Source organism: Abramis brama, assembly GCF_963993115.1.
Source record: "Abramis brama genome assembly, chromosome: 21".
Taxonomy (NCBI): Eukaryota; Metazoa; Chordata; class Actinopteri; order Cypriniformes; family Leuciscidae; genus Abramis; species Abramis brama.
This window is the reverse complement of record NC_139983.1, coordinates 27,849,620-27,869,418: the sequence shown is the minus strand read 5'-3', so window position 1 is coordinate 27,869,418 and position 19,799 is coordinate 27,849,620. Positions and strand designations below refer to the sequence as shown.

Here is a 19,799-nt window from a genome sequence, read left to right as displayed (position 1 = left end):
AGTAATACTTTTTACTTTAAAATTACATCAAAATATCTGTTACTGTTTCAAATAAATAAGTATTTTTCCCATGTATTGACTTGCACCTCAGTCCCCATGTTGAGAAATCAGGATTAAGTGCAGAGGCGTTGTGTGTGCTGTGTGAACATGATGATTATTATAGTTCTAGACTAAATGTGAGTGTTCATTTACTCATCTCACTTATGAAAAAACAGATTCAGTATTCCTCAAAATGAATAAGAACCGTGAAATGTAAACTCAGATTATGCAAACCTGCAATAATTAAATGTTAAATTACACAAATATACTTTATGTATTTAAACTCACTTTATTAAGCAGTCTTCGTTGCTGACCTCACCTTTGATGATCCAATTCAAACATACTAATAAGCAAAAATGACTTTAAATAAACATCACATTTGGGTTTTATTTATATTATTTTATTTTATTTATTGCTGAGGTAAGTGTTGAACTTTCTTCTCATGCGTTCTATTCTTCTGCAGGGTTTGTTTGAGCAGCATCCTCTACTGTCCAGGTTTGAATTTGCATTTCCTTTTAGTTTCCAATCAGTTTTTAGTGAGTAACTGAATATTGTAATTAATTACTTTAAAAAGTAACTTTCCTCAACACTGAATCTTGGGAACCAGCTTCATATGCCAACAGTCCTCAAAAAACCCAGTACTGTTCTAAACTGATGATGCTAGTTTAAATAAATAATAGTAATTAGGAGATTGAGTGTGTGTGAGAGTGTGTGACAGGTGGTATGTTGGACATAGACGCTGAGGCCGGTGGACATTACAGCTGATTGGGCCCCTGACAGCCATCTGGTGAACCCCTCAGCTGAGCCCCCCAGAGACACACTACTGCATTATTCATGAGACAGCGCGATAAAAGAGACAAGGGGAGACTACAGGCAAACAGAACCATGTTTTTCCTGTCTCTAACAAAAGAAACAACTTTCCACATTTCACCATGGAAAAACGAGTGTGACGTGAGTGGATTAGTGTGTATTAGAGCAGGTTGTGTTTGTGCTAATTAATGTCTAATGTGTGCGTATAAAAATAAGGGACATTTTCCACTGTGACCCACCTCTAAAAAAACAATTCAGATTCCCATTGGGGCTGTTTCATTAGCAACACCATAGACCATATTGCAGGACAAGTCAGGCCTTAAAACCTACAATTGTTATCAAACACATTTGCGTATAGTTGGGGAAAAAAGGCTATTTTTACAAGCACTAAACCCTGACTGTTCCTTACTATTAAAGGGACAGTCCACCGACAAATGAAAATTCTGTCATCATTTACTCGCCCTCATGTCATACCAAACATGTGTAAGTGACTTTCTTCTGCGGAACATAAAACAAGATTTTTTAAAGAATGTTGGTAACAGTTTCAGTTCCCATTGATTTCCATTGTAATTGTTGTCCGTACAATGAAATGTCTATGGGAGCCGAAACCATTTGGTTACCAACATTCTTCAAAATATTATGTATTATACATTATATTATTAGTTTCTTTAAAACTTTTATGTTCCGCAGAAGAAAGAGTTGCAGTTTTGGAACGACATGAGAGTGAGTACATGATGACAGAATTTAGATTTTTTTGGGTGGACTGTCCCTTTAAGGGCCCTCTATCTCTCAACGTCTCTGTCAGCAGTCCTAATGTTATGGGGTCACTGTGGCGTCTCCGATCAGACCAGACGCAGCTCATTACTCTATTGTTACACAGCCTCCTCAGGCAGACAGAAAGATGCATAAGCTGCCACCTATGGAAAGGGTGAATAACTCAACAAAGGTGATCAACTGTGTTCTTAAACCTGCTGCAGAAAATAAAGCTAAATGTGAAGTATTTGTTCATTATTATTAATTATTTTTGCAATTCCAATTGATCATGACAATTCTTCTTAAAAATATTAGGTGGTATACAGAATATCACACAAACTATGCTAGTTTCCCATTTCACATATAGACCTAATGCCATCATGTTTGTTGTAGAGCTGGATGGTAGATGAATGCATTTCTGAAGGACTGATTGAGTTGGAAAGGGACTGACTTGCTCTCCAGCGTGCGGTGTTCTTGCTCCAGAGCTCTCAGGCTGCCTTTCAGCGCCGCGTGTTGGGCGATAAACTGCTCGTACTCGGTCGCCTGCCTGTCGTGTACGCCGAGCAGGCGCTCGTGGTCCTGCGTGACTCGGTCGCGGGCTGCACACACCTCCTCGCGCTGCTTCTGAAGAGACTCAACCTCCGACTCCAGAGTTTGCAGCTGGGCCTGTAAAGCTCCATATTGAGCCATGAGAGAGGAGCTCTGGGAGCTTAGGGTCGAATTTTCCACCTGAACACGAGAAGGGAAATAAACAACCGTGAAAATTGGACATCTAAGGATTCTGTTTTGTATATTTTAAGCAAACAGACAGACAGATAGACAGATTTTATTCTTGGCGGAACAAAGCAACTGCCTTTCTCGCCGTATGGGTCAGAGAGGAACAGGTGAACATTCTGTTCTCATGCTGGAAATGTCAATCCTACAGTCTGTTGTATCACACCTGCCATCTCTTTGGTCACAAAATTGCTTTCTCATGTCACTAATGACCCTTACATAACCAAAAAACAGAAGGCGGCATCATCACCACCTGTTCTTTCTTACGGTATTTGCTGGACCTAGTAAGCATTGGCAATGTCAACCATTTTCATGTGCCTGAAAATGGCAGATATTTTTGGAGATCAAAAAGGAAGTACTGATTAGCTGTACACTCAAAATTCTTAAAGGGGTCATGACATGAGAAATCAAATTTGCCTTGATCTTTTTGACATGTCTTTGTACCATTAAAACATCCTGCAAGTTTCATATCTTAAAACGTCCTCCTCGTAATAACGAAAGCATTTATTTAATCAAGATCCAAAAACTACTCATTTGGATATTGTGGGATCTGTGACGTCACACGGGCAAATACTTTTGCATATGCCGGACTCCAGAGCAAGACATAGACAAATAGTTATACATCACTGCATCATAGGCCCCGCCCACTCGCGTTCAGTCACTTAACGGCTGACATTTGCCTACACTAGATGCGAGTGTCGCGTTAAAAGCAAATAAAACCCATTATAATCACTGCCGCTGTCTACACTGGATACAGTATACAGAGGCAAGAGGACAAATAGAAGAGTACATGGAAACGTAAAGGAAAATTCACTTTGATGCGTCCTGTATAACAGCTCATGTACTCATTTCTGTAGAGACTTCAGAAGGATAAAGTGGATGGAACATCAGGAACATTTATTTTAATGGTGTAAGTAAATCAATAGATGTCAAAAATTATTTCCAGGAGTTTTCAAACTGGGGGCTAGAGCTAGGGGGAGCTAGGGGGGTCCGCAAAAAAAATTTAATGGAGAAAAAAAAGTGAGAAAAGTAACATTACAAAATTTGACATGGTTATCGTTTCATTTAGAAATCATGAGATTAATCATGATCTTTTTTTATTAACAGCCTTAAAAGAAAAGAAATGTGAAAATGTAAAAATGTTTTTTATTAAAATATAATGTTCAGTTCAGTAGTGAACACAATTAAGGCCTACTGCATTAAAACATAAGAACAGAAGCCTGACAGTAATGATTCATGTTTCAGAAATAAAATGTACCTGCAATTTTGCAGTTTCTTTATGAAGAGAGGTGTTGTGCTCTTGTAAAGACGTTGCCTGTTTCTGCAGAGCTAGTGTTTGTGCGTTGAGCTGTGCATTCTGGGAATCTAACTGCTTCAGCTGGTCCTTCAGAAGATGTTTCTCTGTCTGCAGGGCAGCATTCTGGGGAGTTCACAAAAGCATGTTACAACACTGAAGGCGATTCTGTATAAGTTGAGCAGCTGAGCTGATATAAATATGTCATCTTACATTCTTCTCAACATCGATTAGTCTGTCTTTCAGCTTGAGAAGTTCAGCTGTGGCCTCCCTCTGCTCAGTCTCCCACTTCTCTTTATCTGGGACCGATCTAGCCTGCCCCAAAGCCTGCTGGGAGATATCAGAGTGAGCCGCTTCTTCCTCTTGCCTTTGCTTGAGGGCCTCCAGGTTCTTTTTCACCTGGAAAGAAGAGAACAGAACAGAAAATCAGGCCTGATATAAGATGCAACATATCAGAGACTTCCTTTCACCATTTTCCCGACTTTCTTTGTTTTGAATTGTATACATTTGTAGTTTGAGAAGGCCTGAACATACAGTGGTGAGTTCGGTGCGAAGTTGCTGGTTTAAGCTTCTGCTCTCCTCCAGGCGAGACTCCAGTCTCTGGATCTTGTCTTCTCTCAGTTCTAGAGTTTTCTTCAGTGCCGACTCAATCTTTGTCTCCAGGAGCTTATATTTACTGAAGAATGAAAAAATGAAATGTTGGTATATTAGAATGTTAAATCTGTGTGAGCATCAGAATCTGACCAGTCAAATAGAAAAGCTTAGACCTCTGACAGCAAGTCATTACAACAGCCTTAGCAATAAATAGATTCTCTTGTCAAGTTACGAAAAATATTTTGTGCAAAAATATTTAATTGTGTTTATTTAGGAAACACAAACTAAAAAGTTGATAATCTAAAAAAAAAAATAGAAAGTCATTTCAGAATGAGATGAGGTTGAAATGACATTTGTTTGAAATAAACAAAGTGCAGTTTCTCTGTTTGAAATAGCTAGTAGAAAAATTAGCTAGTAGAAAAATTAACTAGTGAGTATTAAAAAGCTTAAGGGCTAAAATCCACAGGGCTGAACGTGTCCATAGTTCACTGTCATTTTAGTATTATTTATATACTTAATAGTATTTATTACAATTGTCACTAGCTTTTACTTTTAGAGTTTCATGTTTAGAGTTTCATGTTTTTTAATATATTATTTCTATTTAGCTTTTATTTCAGTTTTTGTTTTAGTAATTTTGGTACTATTTCAGTTAGTTGCCAAGTCAGCATTAGAACATTTCTAATTTTCATTTTAAGCTTTTCTGCTAGTATTTATATTTTAGCTTTACTTCAATTAAAAACAATTTGAACAGTTTTGGTTAACAACAACAAAACTGCCATAGCTAAAGAGACACATTTACAAAATTTAATATCATTTATAAATATAACGTGCGCACACACACGTACGTTTACTTAGTTATCTAAATGGGGACACTGCATAGACTTCTATAGTTTTTTTCAGCATTTACAATAAAATAAAATAACAAAACAAAAAACAAACCTGCATTTACTTTATTTTTAAGACATTTTTACAAATGAGGACGTCCCCAGAAGGAGGTTTTGGAAGTCAGGTTTAGCTCACTTCTGGGTACAAATTTGTCCCAAAAATATGGTAGTAAGTAGGTCCACACACACTCACACACACGCACACACACACACCTTCTTGGAGGGATTACGAAGCACAGTGGAATGTGACTGTTAATAGTAAATTTCTTCAAACACGAAGCGATTAGTGACAACTAGCGTTTTATGACACTATTAGCTGGTGAGAAATGTTGCAGTTTCCATTCAGCCACGTTTATTTCTTTTGATCTAACTTACAAACACGTCAGATGTCACACTCACCGTAATAATGGGGTTAAAGGTTGGAGAGAGAGAAAGAATGAGTCTAAAGAATGAATCCTTCACTACTGATCCCTCTACAGGGAACATTCAGTGAAAACTAATCAAACTGGAGTATATACCAAGAGTCAGTTCTGTAATGTCTTCATACTGGGGCTTCAATATGAAAGAAACAATTATAAACACACCACTACACAGCAAAGCTCCTGCAGACAACAACCATGTAAAGAACTTATAACAGGTCACTGAACCACACACACTATAGTAAAGACAGTTAAGTTAGCATGCACTTTGACTCAGATTATATTTAAGGCAATTAACAGTGTTGGGAAACACTACTTTTAAAAATAAAGTAAATTTAGTAGCATGTAGCATGCAAGTAGCATAGTTAGTTCATTTTGCATTATTTTTTGTACGGTGTTAATTAAAAAATGAATGTGTTACTAGCAAAAAATAATCTAAATGTGTAGGGCACATTACTTATAACACTTTAACCTCAACACAGGCAGTGAGAGGAAAGAAAGAGTCGAGACAAGTGGTGATGGTATGTACAAGAGAGAAAAACAAGCATGTCGCATTGGAAGTCTACAACTTTAGCAGCACCTCACCTGCTACACCTTTCAGAGGGCAGCGTCCACATAAAACAAACAAGACACTTTAAAGCATCTTGCAACACCTTGTAATTACAAACTACCAATGAACTCTAAACCCGAGAAACTATATGACTGATCGTTTTCTTATTACTCATATTACTCACTTGTCTTCGCAGCTGTGTTCTTCCTGTAAGAGTCTCTCTCGATTCAAGCCGATCTTCTCCAGCTCGTGACTCAGCTTCTCCAGTTCATTACACTGTTGCTGCACTCTCAACTTCTCATTCACCAGCTCCTGCTCGAAAGAATTTGCAAAGCCAACACTGAACTCCAGTGATATCATACAGAGCACCAGCACAGACCCTCATAACTGTGTGTCAAGGTGAATAAGTCTCTTAAAGTTGTCTTTTGCATCACTCTTAATGTGACACAACGATAAGGCCAAAACCAGTAATGGAGATGCAGGAAGCACTCATTTGGTATTCAAACAGTATGTCCAAAGATTTTGGCTGTGACTACAGCACGGAGCATCACAATATACAAGTCTCTGTTCTCCATCGCGACATGACAGGGCACTTTATCTAGAGATGATGCACCTCCATTTTTCCTGCATCTGATTTGAAAGCCTTGTAACATACTTATGTACGCCTATGTCTTTACCAAAGCAACCCATGCAGATCGGTTGCTTATGTCTGGACATACACATCTTATTTGATCCCTTGCAATTAATAATGTGCCTTTCTCAAAATTGACCTCAAGCTCACATTCAAGGGTAACTCTCGCCAAAATGCAACCTAGGGTCTTTTTGTTAATCTACCCGAGGCGAACTTTCGTTTAAAAGCATAATTAGAATGGAAACGCTACTTTAAATTTTGACCGTATTTTCGTTTTCGGTCAAATTGCCTTTTGAATGGGAGTGCTTGGGACACTTCTATAATAGCATCAAAAATCGCTATTTTTAAAACACTAAGAAGGCTCGACACAACATGAAACTGTGCTCGAAGTATCACCAGGGGCTCTTCACATGAACTCGAGCATTGAGAACATTGTTTGTGTACACAGAGTTTAATAAAAAGAAAGATTTTAAACAACTCACTGTAGCTGTGTCCGCCGGCATTTTGACAGTCAAAAATAGTCGATCTCCGAATTCGAATGAACTGACTCTGAATTTTAGTATTGCTTCTTATATGAGCATCCTTTTTCAAATACAAGGTCAATATTGATTTTCACTAACGACAAAACAACAAACTATCCGTGAATTTATATGGAACTAAGCTTTAGGAGCTTTCCATCTTTACTTTCCTCCCTGTTACGTTGCATTTGGAGATCGACCTATTTTTGACTGTCAAAATCTTTCTTTTTTATTAAACTCTGTGTACACAAACAATATTCTCAATGCTCGAGCTTATGTGTAGAGCCCTTGGTGATACTTCGAGCAAAGTTTCATGTTGTGTCGAGCCTTCTTAGAGTTTTAAAAATAGCGATTTTTGATGCTATCATAGAAGTGCCCCAAGCACTCCCATTCAAATGCAAAAGGCAATTTAAACCAGAAACGAAAATACGGTCAAACTTAAGTGGCGTTTCCATTCTAATTATGCTTTTAAACGAAAGTTTGCCTCGGGTAGATTAACAAAAAGACCCTAGGTTGCATTTTGGCAAGAGTTACCCTTTCTGACCTGCCTCCATCTAGTCAACAACCGACAGATAGAACCAAGTAGGGTGGGGACCCTACATTTTTTCATTTTCGATAATCCATTTAGCTCAGATCTAAGTCAAAATATAGAAGAAATGTCTCTACTTCCGTTACATTTTACTTGATGGTTACTTGGAGTCATTAAATTTAACAATTTTATGAAAATAGTATAAATGTTTTTCAAAACCTTAAAAAACCAACATGAATACAAAGAGTACATTTACAAGAACATTTTTAAGATTTAGATTTTTTCTTTATAGTGGACACTCATGTCATTGACATTGATGTACTAAACGTGTCATACCTCTCTTAGTGTGGCCAGAGTCTTCTTATCCATGGTGGCCTGTTTCTGCAGGTCTTTGTACTCTCTCTCCAGCTCTTTAAGTCTCCCTGCAGCCTCTTTAAGGCGGCCTAACTCTTTATTGAGAGCCGTGCTTTCTTTCTCCATGCTGGCCAGCCTGAGGCAGTTCTCCTCCAGCGCTGCCTCCTTCGTCTCCAACTGCTGCTTCAACCTACGTGTCTCCTTCTCCAGCTGCTTCTTCTCCTTCTCTGTCTGGCCCAATTCCTGCTCCATTCCTCTCTTCTCCTTCTCAACTGTTTCCGCCCATGTTAGAGTCTGCCTCAGGCCCTCTAACTCTCGGCGCAGATCCTTCTTCTCCGCCTCATTCTGCCTCAGCTCGCCCTCTAGACTTTGGATCTTGGTGGCGCTGTTGTCCAGAGTCTGTTGGAGGCGTTGGTTTTCCTGGCTCAGACTGCCGTAGCTCATCTCCAATCTTTCGCTCCTCTTAGCCTGGGAGCGGAGCTCCTCCAAAGTGCGGCACATCTCCTCATGTTCCCGCTCTAGTTCGGCATGTTCCTGCTGTAGTTGTGCCAGGCGAGCAGCTGCCGGCCGCAGGGTCTCCAACGCACGCCGCTGCTCCAGGTTCTCCTCCTCAAGTTGCTGGTGATCCTTCTCCAGAACAGCCAAGCGCATGCTGGCATTCTGCGCCGTGTCAGCCAGCTTCTTCAGCCGGCGATTGTCTTGTTCCAGAGTAGCATTCTCACACTCCAGGGCCTCGACACGCTCACTGCCAATCTTTAAGGAGGCGGCTTCCCGCTGCAGTTGCTCTCGGACTCGCTCCAGACGTGCTACCTCCTTTTCCATCTCCTCACAGCGCTCTCCTCGTTCACGGAGAGAGTCTAGCTCTTTAGTTGCCTGCCGTTTCTCAGACTCCAGGCGAGCAAGTTTACCACCTGTTTCAGAGATGGTCTGGTGGAGAATGCGGTTTTCTGTCTCCACCTCTCTCACACGAGCCTCACTGTTCACCTGAGCACGCTTCCGGAGGGAGCTCACTGCCTGGGTCAGGTGCTCCTTCTCCTGCTCCAACTCTGAGATCTAATACCCCCCCACACACAAACAAATTAAGTTTATGAATGAATAATTCATATACTGTTATGATCATCATGTTACATAACAAGAGTTTTCTTTCTTTAGATGTTCACCTGTCTGTCTTTATCAGCCTGAATTGTCTCTAGAGTTTTCTCCAGTCTCTGTTTCTCTGTTAGTAGCTCAGCTCCAAGGTTCTCCTTGTCCTGAGTTGTCTGTTTTTCCTGGTCCAATTGGGACTGCAGACGCTCCAACTAAAACACACAACACAGAAGTTATCTCATCAGTATTCAATATTCTGGCTGTCAGTAAATAGTAAATGTGGAAAAGATATGTACCTTCTTACTAAGACTCTGGTTCTCTCTTTCCAGCTCCAATGCATGCAGCTGACCTTCTTCCAGGTTGATGGAGGCTTTTCTTAACTCCTGGATTGTGCTTTGAAGGCATTGGTTCTCCTTCTCCAGCTTCAACAGTTGGCTGGATGTGGACTCATTCAGCTCAAACACAAATGACTTACGGGCTGTAGTAGGGGAAGACAAAACAGTGCAGGTCATTGAGATTGGCTGCATTGTTTTGTCTTCCCCTACTACTACCAACATATCTAATTGAGATTATGAGCATCAGCTAAAAATGGTGCCTTCTTAATAGAAGACCTACAGATTATTCATTATAACTGATTATCAATAAATAATGCTTTAATAAATTAGATGTTAAATCCCACATTGCCAACTACTATTATTTTTGTATTTATATTGTTTCTTATACATATTGTATATGTTGTTTCTTGTATGTGTATGCATTGTATTTATTTATTAGATATGTATTTATAATATTTATTTTGCAGCCTGAGTAACAAACATTAAGTAGGCAGATGCTTAGTCACTGAGCATTACCTTTGAAACAATGTATACACACCTAACGACTTACAAACAGCCTGAGGGTAGAGATATTTCAGTTACCAGTTCTCTCAAGATAATATTGACTTATTATGACATTGACTTGCTTTATTAATAACAAATAAGCGTTTGTTCACTTTGCATGAAAAAAACGGCAAGATTCTCTGTTGGCAGAATATTTGCATTGGGATGGGTTCATAAACAAACAACTGACCAGAAAATAGGTCATGACCAAAATTTTCTAAAGGGCTCTATGTTGGGTTAGTATTACAAGCACAGAATCTAATATTCAAGTCCAAAAGTAGTGTCTCTGTTAACACCTGGTATTAAGATGCATTTTGGTCGATTAGATCAAAAGTAGATGAGGGAGACACATTACCATTTACACCTGGTGTTTTAATCAGTCTCTTTTGTCCACTTTCAACCCCTTCTGTCCTGATTTCTTTCAAGGGCAGAGTCTATGTGTGTCACAAATGTCATCCATTTGTGATCCGATCAGCCAAAACGCATTTTAATACCAGGTGTAAACAGGGCGCAAGACATCGTCAGACATCAGGTTTCAAACTGAACTTTTATGTGAGAGCACTGTTTTGGACTCACCCTCATTGACCTCATTGTTCTTGGCCAGTTGCTCCAATTCCCAGCCAAGGTGAGCAGACTCATTCATGCTTTGTTTCTGAGAGATCTCCAGCAACATGTTCTCTTCCAGCAATTCCTCCAGCCGTTTCTTATCACTGTCCCTGTCCTAATTCACATACAAAAGTGGAAAAATCTTATAATTAGGGATGGGGGGAAAAAAGGATCAACAAATCCATTGCAAAGATGTTTTCTCAAATCTTCAAATTTTTAAACTAGGTATACAGTTGCTACAGTGTTCCTAGTGTGTTTCTTGGTAGTTTTTATGTGCTTGCCAAGGTATTCTAGGTTGTGAATAGGCTGTCTGAGTGCATGCTAGGATGTTACTTGCCAGGTACTTTGGTAACAGTTATTTCTAGTTGGCTTCTAGCATGCTGCTAGGGTATTCTGAGGTTCGTATGGCAAAAATTAAGCAAACATTTATTTTCTTTCAGAAAATCATGCTCCTTTGACGAGTTTCTCTCTGTGTGAACAGGCCTTAAGCTAAAATAGGTCAGGAATATGGCATGTGTTACATAATGCATGTTTCCATCCAGAGCTGAAGGAACAATGGCATTCTTGCGGTCACTTCCAGAGGACCCTCAAGTATCAAGTATCAAAGCTTTCATATACTTTGGAAAGGTCTAAATGAATCAGCTAGGTCTACAGCATGTTTTATCGCCCCTACGCTACAAAACAAAAGATGAATCAAGGATTTTTTTGTAATCACATTGTTAACGAAACCAAATTGAACTGTAAGGTGTGTAAAGATTAACATGTATAAACACCAAAAACATTATTTCCCATAACACTCACAATTTCGATATCGTGCAATTTGGAGCGCAGCTGGAGGTTCTCTTTCTCCAGCTCGTGTAGTTTGTCACAGCGCCCCCTAGCCCCAGTAAGCTGCTCCTCCAGCATTGACTTTGTCTCCAACAGAGTCATATTGTCCTCTCTTAGTTCCTGTGCACAAAAGAGAGACAAGAGAGAAAAACAAAGAGATGGGCAAAAAGAAAAGATCAAAAGTGATAGAGAGTATGACGACAGCAGACTGAGAGAGGGCTGTCATTGACAGCTCAGGGCCTCAGCGGACACCTGAGGCATTATATCTGAGAAATAAAAGCAGCAGGGGCTCTCAGTAGGCAGCTGTACATCAGTCACCTCACAAAGAAATCAATTTCTCCCCTTCTGATTAAAGTGGTGTGTGGCTAGTTTATAATTCATGCTTTTCCAGACAATGACAAAGTCTCTAAGGCACACTGGCACACTGTTTTTTTTATACAATGCTTAAAGCAAGTTCTTAAAATGGAAATATAATATAGGTTGGTGTGTGGTTACCTCTATGCGCGTCTTGTAGAAATGGACATCGTTTAGCTTCTCTTTGCAGCGAACCAGTTCTGTTTCCAGACGATCCACTTTTCCAGCACGTTCCCTTAGAGCATCCACCTCATCACGGTACACCCGCACCGAACGTGCCTCTGTCAGCAACTGCATGTTCTACTCATACATGAATACAACATATGATAGTAACTGATCGCTGAAGCTACAGTAAAGTGTTTTCCAGTTTGATTAAGCCATGTAAAGTGTGAATTTTTCTTGGGGCCAGATTTACTAACAGCTTACTAACCATCTTTTGCCATTAAAAAACAACTGTCAGTATTTACTTAAGTGACACGCAGTGAAAAATTAGCGCTGAAAAAAGCATGGACAGGGTTATTTTTATTGACTATTTATTGATTTATATTGACTTATTTTTATTGCGGCTGAGGAGTCGCCCTTTCCGACACAAAATGTATGGGAGGAGAATACAAATGAATGTAAATTAATCATGCAAGGTGATTTACTAAGGTTTGCACTAGTCAATTTAATGGTATTTGTGCCATTATTTAACGCCCAAATTTGCGCTCTTGGTAGATTGCGTTGTCATTATAGAAATTATCTGGCTTCATCTGTGTTCTTTAATTTGCGTGTCGTCAGTAGATCACACGCTGAACTTTCAACTCCTATCTGTGCTTTTATGGGATTGCGCTTTCACGCTAATTTGCCCTGTTTAGTAAATCTGGCCCTTGATGTGATACCTCCTGCTTGAGTTTCTGAATCTCTGCATCCAGGCGCTCAATCTCATTCTTGGTATCAATCAAATGCTCTGTCTTCTCCTCTCTGTAGAGAGCACATACACAAGAGTAAGTGTTTACAATACTGACAGGCTTAACTAGTGGATGACCAATATATTGCCAAGGCAAACATAAAAATAAAATATGACATAAAATTAATAATAAACATCCTGAAAAGGTTTTCTGTGTCAGAAACAGGACTTTTATTTTAACAGTGCTGCGGCTGTCACTGAAGTTAGTTTGAACCTGGCGTAAAAAGTAAAAAGTCGTAACTGTACAAAAGACACTTACAACTCTTGGCGGGAGCGCCGCAATTTGGCCTTTGTGTCAGCCAGCTCCACAGCTAAATGCTGACGATCTTCTTTAGACAGTAGGGTGACGGGGGATAGAGAGGTGTGCTCAGGGTTAGAAAAGCCAAAGAGACCGGAAGGCTGCTGGGACTGAAGATAGTCCCTTTCCTGTGTCAGCTCTATGATCAGCTAAGGACACAAAACAGACCTATCAGCATCTAATCAGTGATGATCAATCTCTTCAGTTTAATGCAACTTCCTAAAAAAAATAGTTGACAGTAGTTGGTGCTGCTAAGATTGGCATACCTCAGCAGACTCATCTCGCTCGTCTATGAGTTTACGTAGGTGAAAGGCCATGGTCCGAGACAGAGGGTCCAACTGCTCAGCAGGAATCTCCTCAACCTCCATCCACTGCAGGTCCAGAACATTCTCCTGGTTTTGAGTTACCTGTAATCAAAAAGCCCTCAAAATACATGCTCCATGTATGATATTTATAAGTTATTGGCTGATATCTGGGAAGCTCACTTCTTGAATATGAGTTACGATGGTAGCCTGTGTCTCAATGTCAAGCAGCTTGATCTTCTCAATAATTTCTTCTTTACGATCACACTGTTGGAAGAGAGGAAGATAATTAGGAAAGAGGCAATAGATGGAAATGGAAGAGGAAGAGGAAAGGTATGAGGAGAGGGTGGGAAAGGGGAAAAGAAAAGGAAAGGGAAAGAGGATCAAAAATGGGAAGGAGAAGGGAGAGGAAAAAGAAAAGGGTAGGAAAGGGAAGAGGAAGAAGGAAGGGGAAGGAACCAGAAAAGGAAGAGGAAGGAATGCGTAAAGAAAAGAGAAAGGAAGGAAGGAAAAGGAAAAAAAGAAGATGAAGAGGAGGAAAGGAAAGGAAAGGATGGGAAAGGGAAGGGAAGGGAATAGAAAAAGTGAAGAGCAAGAGGAAGGGAAAGGATCCGGAAAGGGAAAAGGTAAGAATAAAAAAAGAGAGGAGGAAAGAAGAGAAAGGGAAAGAGTATGGAGAAGAAACAGAAGAGCAAAGAGAAAGGGAAATTAAAATGGGAGGGAAAAGGAATGGGAAAGGAACAGGGAAGAGAATGAGGACAGAAAGGAAAGATGAAAGGATGAGAACGGGAACACGAAGGAAGGAATGGAAAGGTACCGGAAGGGGAAGAGGAAGGAATGGGAAAGGAACAGGAAAGGGAAGAGGAAGGGATGGAAAAGGGAAAGAGGATGATGACGAGGAAGAGAATTGGAGAGGAAAGGATAGAAAAAGGAAACAAAGATAAACAACAAAAGAGGAAAGGTATGAGGAGAGGGTGGGAAAGGGGAAGAGATGAGCAAAGGTGAGCAAAGGAGGAAATAATCTTGTGTATTTATGAAATTAGCACTGCCAAAGAATTTAGGAGTATGACTTGATGGTGATTAGTCTAATAAACTGCTGGCATTGTGCATCTCGTGACTGGAATACAGAGAGAGGAAGTTATGGTAGAGGATTAAACAAGCTCAAAGAAACTCTGAACAGAAAGAAAGTCAGCAGGCAAATGTTATGCTGTGAAGTTTAAGGCTCTAAATCAATGCAAGCGGTTTATTATCCATTCATAGAACAGGAAAAACCAGCTAGAGAGGGGGGTAAAAGTGTGGGGACAAATAGGCCTGCACAGAACAGACATGTGAGGAACAATCCTCAGCGAAGGGGACAAAAACTTTAGCATATCTAACCCAATTATCTTTGCTATTTTCTCTGGGACATATCTGAATAGATGCTTGATTTTGCAGCATAATAAGCGTGTGTTAGTTTTACTCTGGAAAAGCAGAGGCATGCCCAGACATGGTGATATGGATATGATTTCCTGTACTGGTCTCAAAATGTTGTTTGGAGATTTCTGCTAGTTCAAGCAGTTTACCTGAACAGCGCAGCCCAGTATTAGCAACAGCAGTCTCTTCACCTCCTCCATGCTTTTACCTGAGGAAAAAATAAATAAACAATTCACACGAATTGAGAATAAAGGTACTATAAACAACAGAAATTAAAATCAACTCTTACAAATCACACAAACCCTTTTAGATCAAGTTTTTTAATTAGTTTTTCAAAGCTTGTTTCTGTGTGTTGGTGAGTTTGCTTGTCTGGCAGTCTTAAGACTAATAAATACTCTGGAGAGAATGGAGTGGGTGTGGGGGTGCTGTCACCATGGCGACCATTTGTTGCTGAACACCACCCCACCCTACATCGTACCCCCCTTTACACAGACAGCAGAGGAGGAGCTCTTTGCCAGTCATGGGGGAAATTACTCTATTGTCCACTGCAAGTGAAGCTTACTAAAAAACACAAACATCAGAGAGTGTTGCACATGTAACAAGATAAGAAACAAATCGACCAGCACATAAAAACCTTTAAACATAAGGCCTTCTGTGAAATATATTCATATTAGTCATTTTCTGGGAAAACAATACTTCCTTAAAGCTTTTCATGACTAGAATGTGGTCCGCAGGAGCCCACTGAACAAAATGTACAGAAATAAGCTCCAATACAGCATCCAGGAAAAAAATAATAATCTCGGACTGTTTTGATAACCTATGACAAGCAAAAAATGACGGCATAACCATTATAAGGGTTAATTTTATATATGCAAAATCATTGTACAGCATCCTGTAGGTAGCAAGCATGAGCAGAGAAGGAAATCTAGTCTACGCACATACTCAAAGGTCAACCTGCAGATCAGATACACACCTCATAATAACAAAGTTATATGTGTCTGTTGTCAACAGTCTACCGTAACATTACCGCATGTATTTTGGAGTATAATAGCAGACCTGCAGAAGTGATCAGGTGTCATGGTGCAAACCTTACAGTATTTGCAGAAGTTTAGTATAAGTCAGTCACATTTTGAACAGTTCAATACACCACAGGTTTCATGTAGTGATATTTGAACATTATTAGCTAATAAACAATTTACCAGCTAATAAACTTTTGTCAGTCAAATACTGCCTTGCTTTAGTAGGAAATACTTCTTAGCAAACTTTTAGTTATAATGATGTCAGCTTGCACTGTTACAGGGAGCAAGAATTCCACGACGGAAAATCGGAAATACCTTTGAGTTTGTAGTCAACATTTCCAACTGGATGACCACGAACACAGTGTTTTAGGCAAAACGGAGGGGGGAAACTGAAAGAAACGGCCATTCTGTCAGTTCCGCCCGAAGCAAAATGCTGTTGCGTACAGGTAAGAAAGCTGTTGCCATATTGTTCTATTTTTACAATAATGCTGTTTAAAGAGTAGATATAGTATGATACAATTTTCAGTGATAAACCTACCCTTACAATAACTGTTCTGTTAATAACCCTCAGTCGACCCGACCTTCTGTGAGGAGGGATACAAAAATGCAGGAGTATAATCTGCGGTTTTTACAAAAGTCCTGGAGCTTTTGCTGAGAAGTAAACGTACATACACTAACGACATTGAAAATCTGCAAAGTTACTTTAATTGCAGCATTTTTTTACTCTATACCATTTGCTAACAGTTCATTTTATATCTATACTATTTTTACATATTTTATTACACAGCTCTCTTGATTCTGATTTCAAGCATTGCAGCATTGTTCAGACAAATATTTTAGTATAATGACAGATTAAAGCTTTATAATTGACTATAGTCCCAGACCATATTTCCTAGTTGTTCTGGTTTCATGTCTCTAGCTGCTCTACTGTCAACAGCAAGATCCCCAGTCAGCGCTTGGGGCTGGGCTTGGTCCCAAGAAGTTTCCTCTGGCCTTTCTCCTTTCCTCCTGCCATTACAAGGTCCCCAACATGGGTTTCCTTCCCCAGAGAGCCAGAACCTTGTCCGCACATCCCATATCAGAAGGTGAAAGGGTGTTTATGAAGGCTGGTGTGTGAATGTGAGGTGATGAAAGTGGTAGTAGGTGATTTATAGTGACTATAGTGAAGATACAGCAACTGATCCAGATAAAAGTAAGAAAATAAAAGCATGCTGATAGGATGGTGATTCTACAAAACGAGTGCTATATTGGTCTGTCATAAGCGTGCATAAAAAGACATTAGCAATGAATTGCTGATTTCTTTTTCTGTGTTAATATACGCATTCTCTTAAAAAAATGCCTAACTTTGCGTTTTAAATTTGATCTTGCAAATGTTGCAGAAAACAAAATATATGATAATAGAATTGTTGCACTATTTTCTCTTGAAATTCTGTCCACAGATTATGCATCAGCCCTGTTACCATCCTATTTTTCCTCTTTTAGGCCTGGTTTCACAGACAGGGCTTCGATTAGGCCAGGATTAGGCCTTAGTTCAATTAGGGCATTTAAGTAACTTTTATAAACATGCATTAGAAAAAAACATTACTGGTGTGCATCTTGAGACAAAACAATGACGTATTTTAAGATTAAAGTAACATATTAAGCAGAGAGTTCAAGCTGTCCATGTGTTTTAGAGTCACATTAGAGTCACATTAGAGTCACAAATGATTTGCTCTTATCATCCGATCGTGGTTGTATCTCTCTATTAGTGTTACTCGATCTTAGTGCTGCATTTGACACCATTGACCACAACGTTCTTTTAAATAGACTCGAACATTATGTTGGCATTAGTGGAAATGCACTAGCATGGTTTAAATCATACTTATCTTACCGTTATCAGTTTGTAGCAGTAAATGAAGAGATGTCTTATCGATCACAAGTTCAGTATGGCGTACCTCAAGGCTCAGTACTAGGACCGCTGCTGTTCACTCTGTACATGCTACCATTAGGAGATATCATTAGGAAACATGGAATTAGCTTCCACTGTTATGCTGACAATACTCAGCTGGATATTTCTTTAAAACCTAACGAAACTTATCAATTCACAAAATTAATGGAATGCATAGCTGATATAAAAAATTGGATGACTCGTAATTTCCTACTTCTAAATTCTGAAAAAACAGAGTTTCTAATTATTGGACAAAAAACTTCCTCACGTAATAACCTAGAATGTCTAACACTTGATGGCTGCTCTGTTAAGTCTTCGTCGTCGGTTAGGAACCTGGGTGTGCTCTTTGATACCAATCTTTCATTTGAAAGTCACGTGTCTAGTATCTGTAAAACTGCATTTTTCCATCTTAAAAATATATCTAAATTACGACATATGCTCTCATTGACAAATGCGGAACAGTTAGTTCATGCTTTCATGACCTCAAGGCTAGATTATTGTAATGCTCTATTGGGTGGTTGCCCTGCACGTTTAATAAACAAACTACAGCTAGTTCAAAACGCAGCAGCTCGAGTTCTTACCAGAACCAGGAAGTATGACCATATTAGCCCGGTTCTGTCAAAACTGCATTGGCTCCCTATTAAACATCGCATCAATTTTTCAATATTGCTGATTACTTACAAAGCACTAAATGGTTTAGCTCCGCAGTACTTGAGCGAGCTCTTAACGCATTATAGTCCTTCACGTCTATTGCAATCTCAAAATTCCGGCCAGTTAATAATACCTAGAATATCAAAATCGACTGCTGGCGGTAGATCCTTTTCCTATTTAGCGCCAAAACTCTGGAACAGTCTTCCTAACATTGTCCGGGAAGCAGACACACTCTGTCAGTTCAAAGCCAGATTAAAGACACATCTCTTTGACCTAGCATTCACATAATACATTATAGACTTCTATAATTCAATGTTAGGCTGCATAGATTAGGTCAGCCGGAAACGGGGACACTTCCCATAAATCCTGATGTTCTCGTTACATCATAAGAAGAATGGCATCTACGCTAATTTTAGTGTCTGTGTTTATCCCGAGGTTTTCCCGCAGCCTGCCGGATCCAGGCCATATCAAGATCTGAGGAAGGACCTTCGCCTGGACCCGATGACAGCGCAGTGCTGAAGTGCCAACTAGTCTCTCCCTATGGAGGATCCCTTTACCACTCTACAGATAAGGCGTTGTCGGGAAAATTCGTTTTGCGTTCCTACCCCGAAGCGACAAAATAAAATAAAATTCTTTATCAAAATTTATAAGGAAAGACAAGTACTTTGTTTAGGCTTGGCTTGTAGGGAATTCCAAACCTGCGCACGTATATATTCAAACGCACATAACTATAGAACCAATTCTTAATGCGCATGTGAACGCCATCAGCGTTTCTCACAGGTTCGCGTTTAAAGTCTGTGTAGAGAGAATGGTGTCGTCTTAGCGGCCCCTAATTTAATAATAAATGATCGTTGCGACGGAAGCAAATCAATCAAAACTAACTTTAGCTGGAAAATAACTTTATTAAAGAACCGCTATAAAGCCAAAACAATCTCTGTTACCTTAAATGATACGCTTATCTCTGTAAAGCTGCTTTGAAACAATCTACATTGTTAAAAGCGCTATATAAATGAAGATGACTTGACTTGACTTTTATGTCAACCCATCATGATTTTGTAAAGTAAACAATTAAAAAGTAGATATTGGTAAAAAGGTCAGCATTAAATTCTCTTTCTAACAGACACCTTAGGTAACACTTTAATTTAAGGTGACGTAGTTACACGTTACTACATGTACTTGCTATAATAATAATAATAATAATAATAATAATAATAATAATAATAATAATAATAATAATAATAATAATAATAATAATAATAATAATAATAATAATAATAATAACAGTAAATTATACATAATTACAAGTAACTAACCCTAAACCAAACAAAAACCATGACTC

The 19,799-nt window shown here is 39.3% G+C and overlaps 1 protein-coding gene across 2 annotated transcripts in view; it reads right to left on the bottom strand.

Moving 5' to 3' along the window:
• The window catches only part of ccdc88c (coiled-coil domain containing 88C), a 58,300-nt gene that overhangs the window by 16,285 nt on the left and 22,216 nt on the right, over positions 1-19,799 (bottom strand). For both annotated transcript variants that reach the window (XM_084097044.1, XM_084097045.1), the window contains exons 5-20: positions 15,013-15,071; positions 13,634-13,717; positions 13,415-13,555; positions 13,110-13,297; positions 12,783-12,864; positions 12,043-12,201; positions 11,521-11,667; positions 10,690-10,834; positions 9,532-9,713; positions 9,310-9,447; positions 8,132-9,202; positions 6,302-6,429; positions 4,205-4,346; positions 3,884-4,069; positions 3,635-3,796; positions 2,054-2,331 (exon numbers count right to left, since the gene is read on the bottom strand). In XM_084097044.1, the coding sequence (XP_083953170.1) occupies positions 2,054-2,331; positions 3,635-3,796; positions 3,884-4,069; positions 4,205-4,346; positions 6,302-6,429; positions 8,132-9,202; positions 9,310-9,447; positions 9,532-9,713; positions 10,690-10,834; positions 11,521-11,667; positions 12,043-12,201; positions 12,783-12,864; positions 13,110-13,297; positions 13,415-13,555; positions 13,634-13,717; positions 15,013-15,071 (3,292 nt within the window). The remainder of the gene's footprint in view (positions 1-2,053; positions 2,332-3,634; positions 3,797-3,883; positions 4,070-4,204; positions 4,347-6,301; positions 6,430-8,131; positions 9,203-9,309; positions 9,448-9,531; positions 9,714-10,689; positions 10,835-11,520; positions 11,668-12,042; positions 12,202-12,782; positions 12,865-13,109; positions 13,298-13,414; positions 13,556-13,633; positions 13,718-15,012; positions 15,072-19,799) is intronic.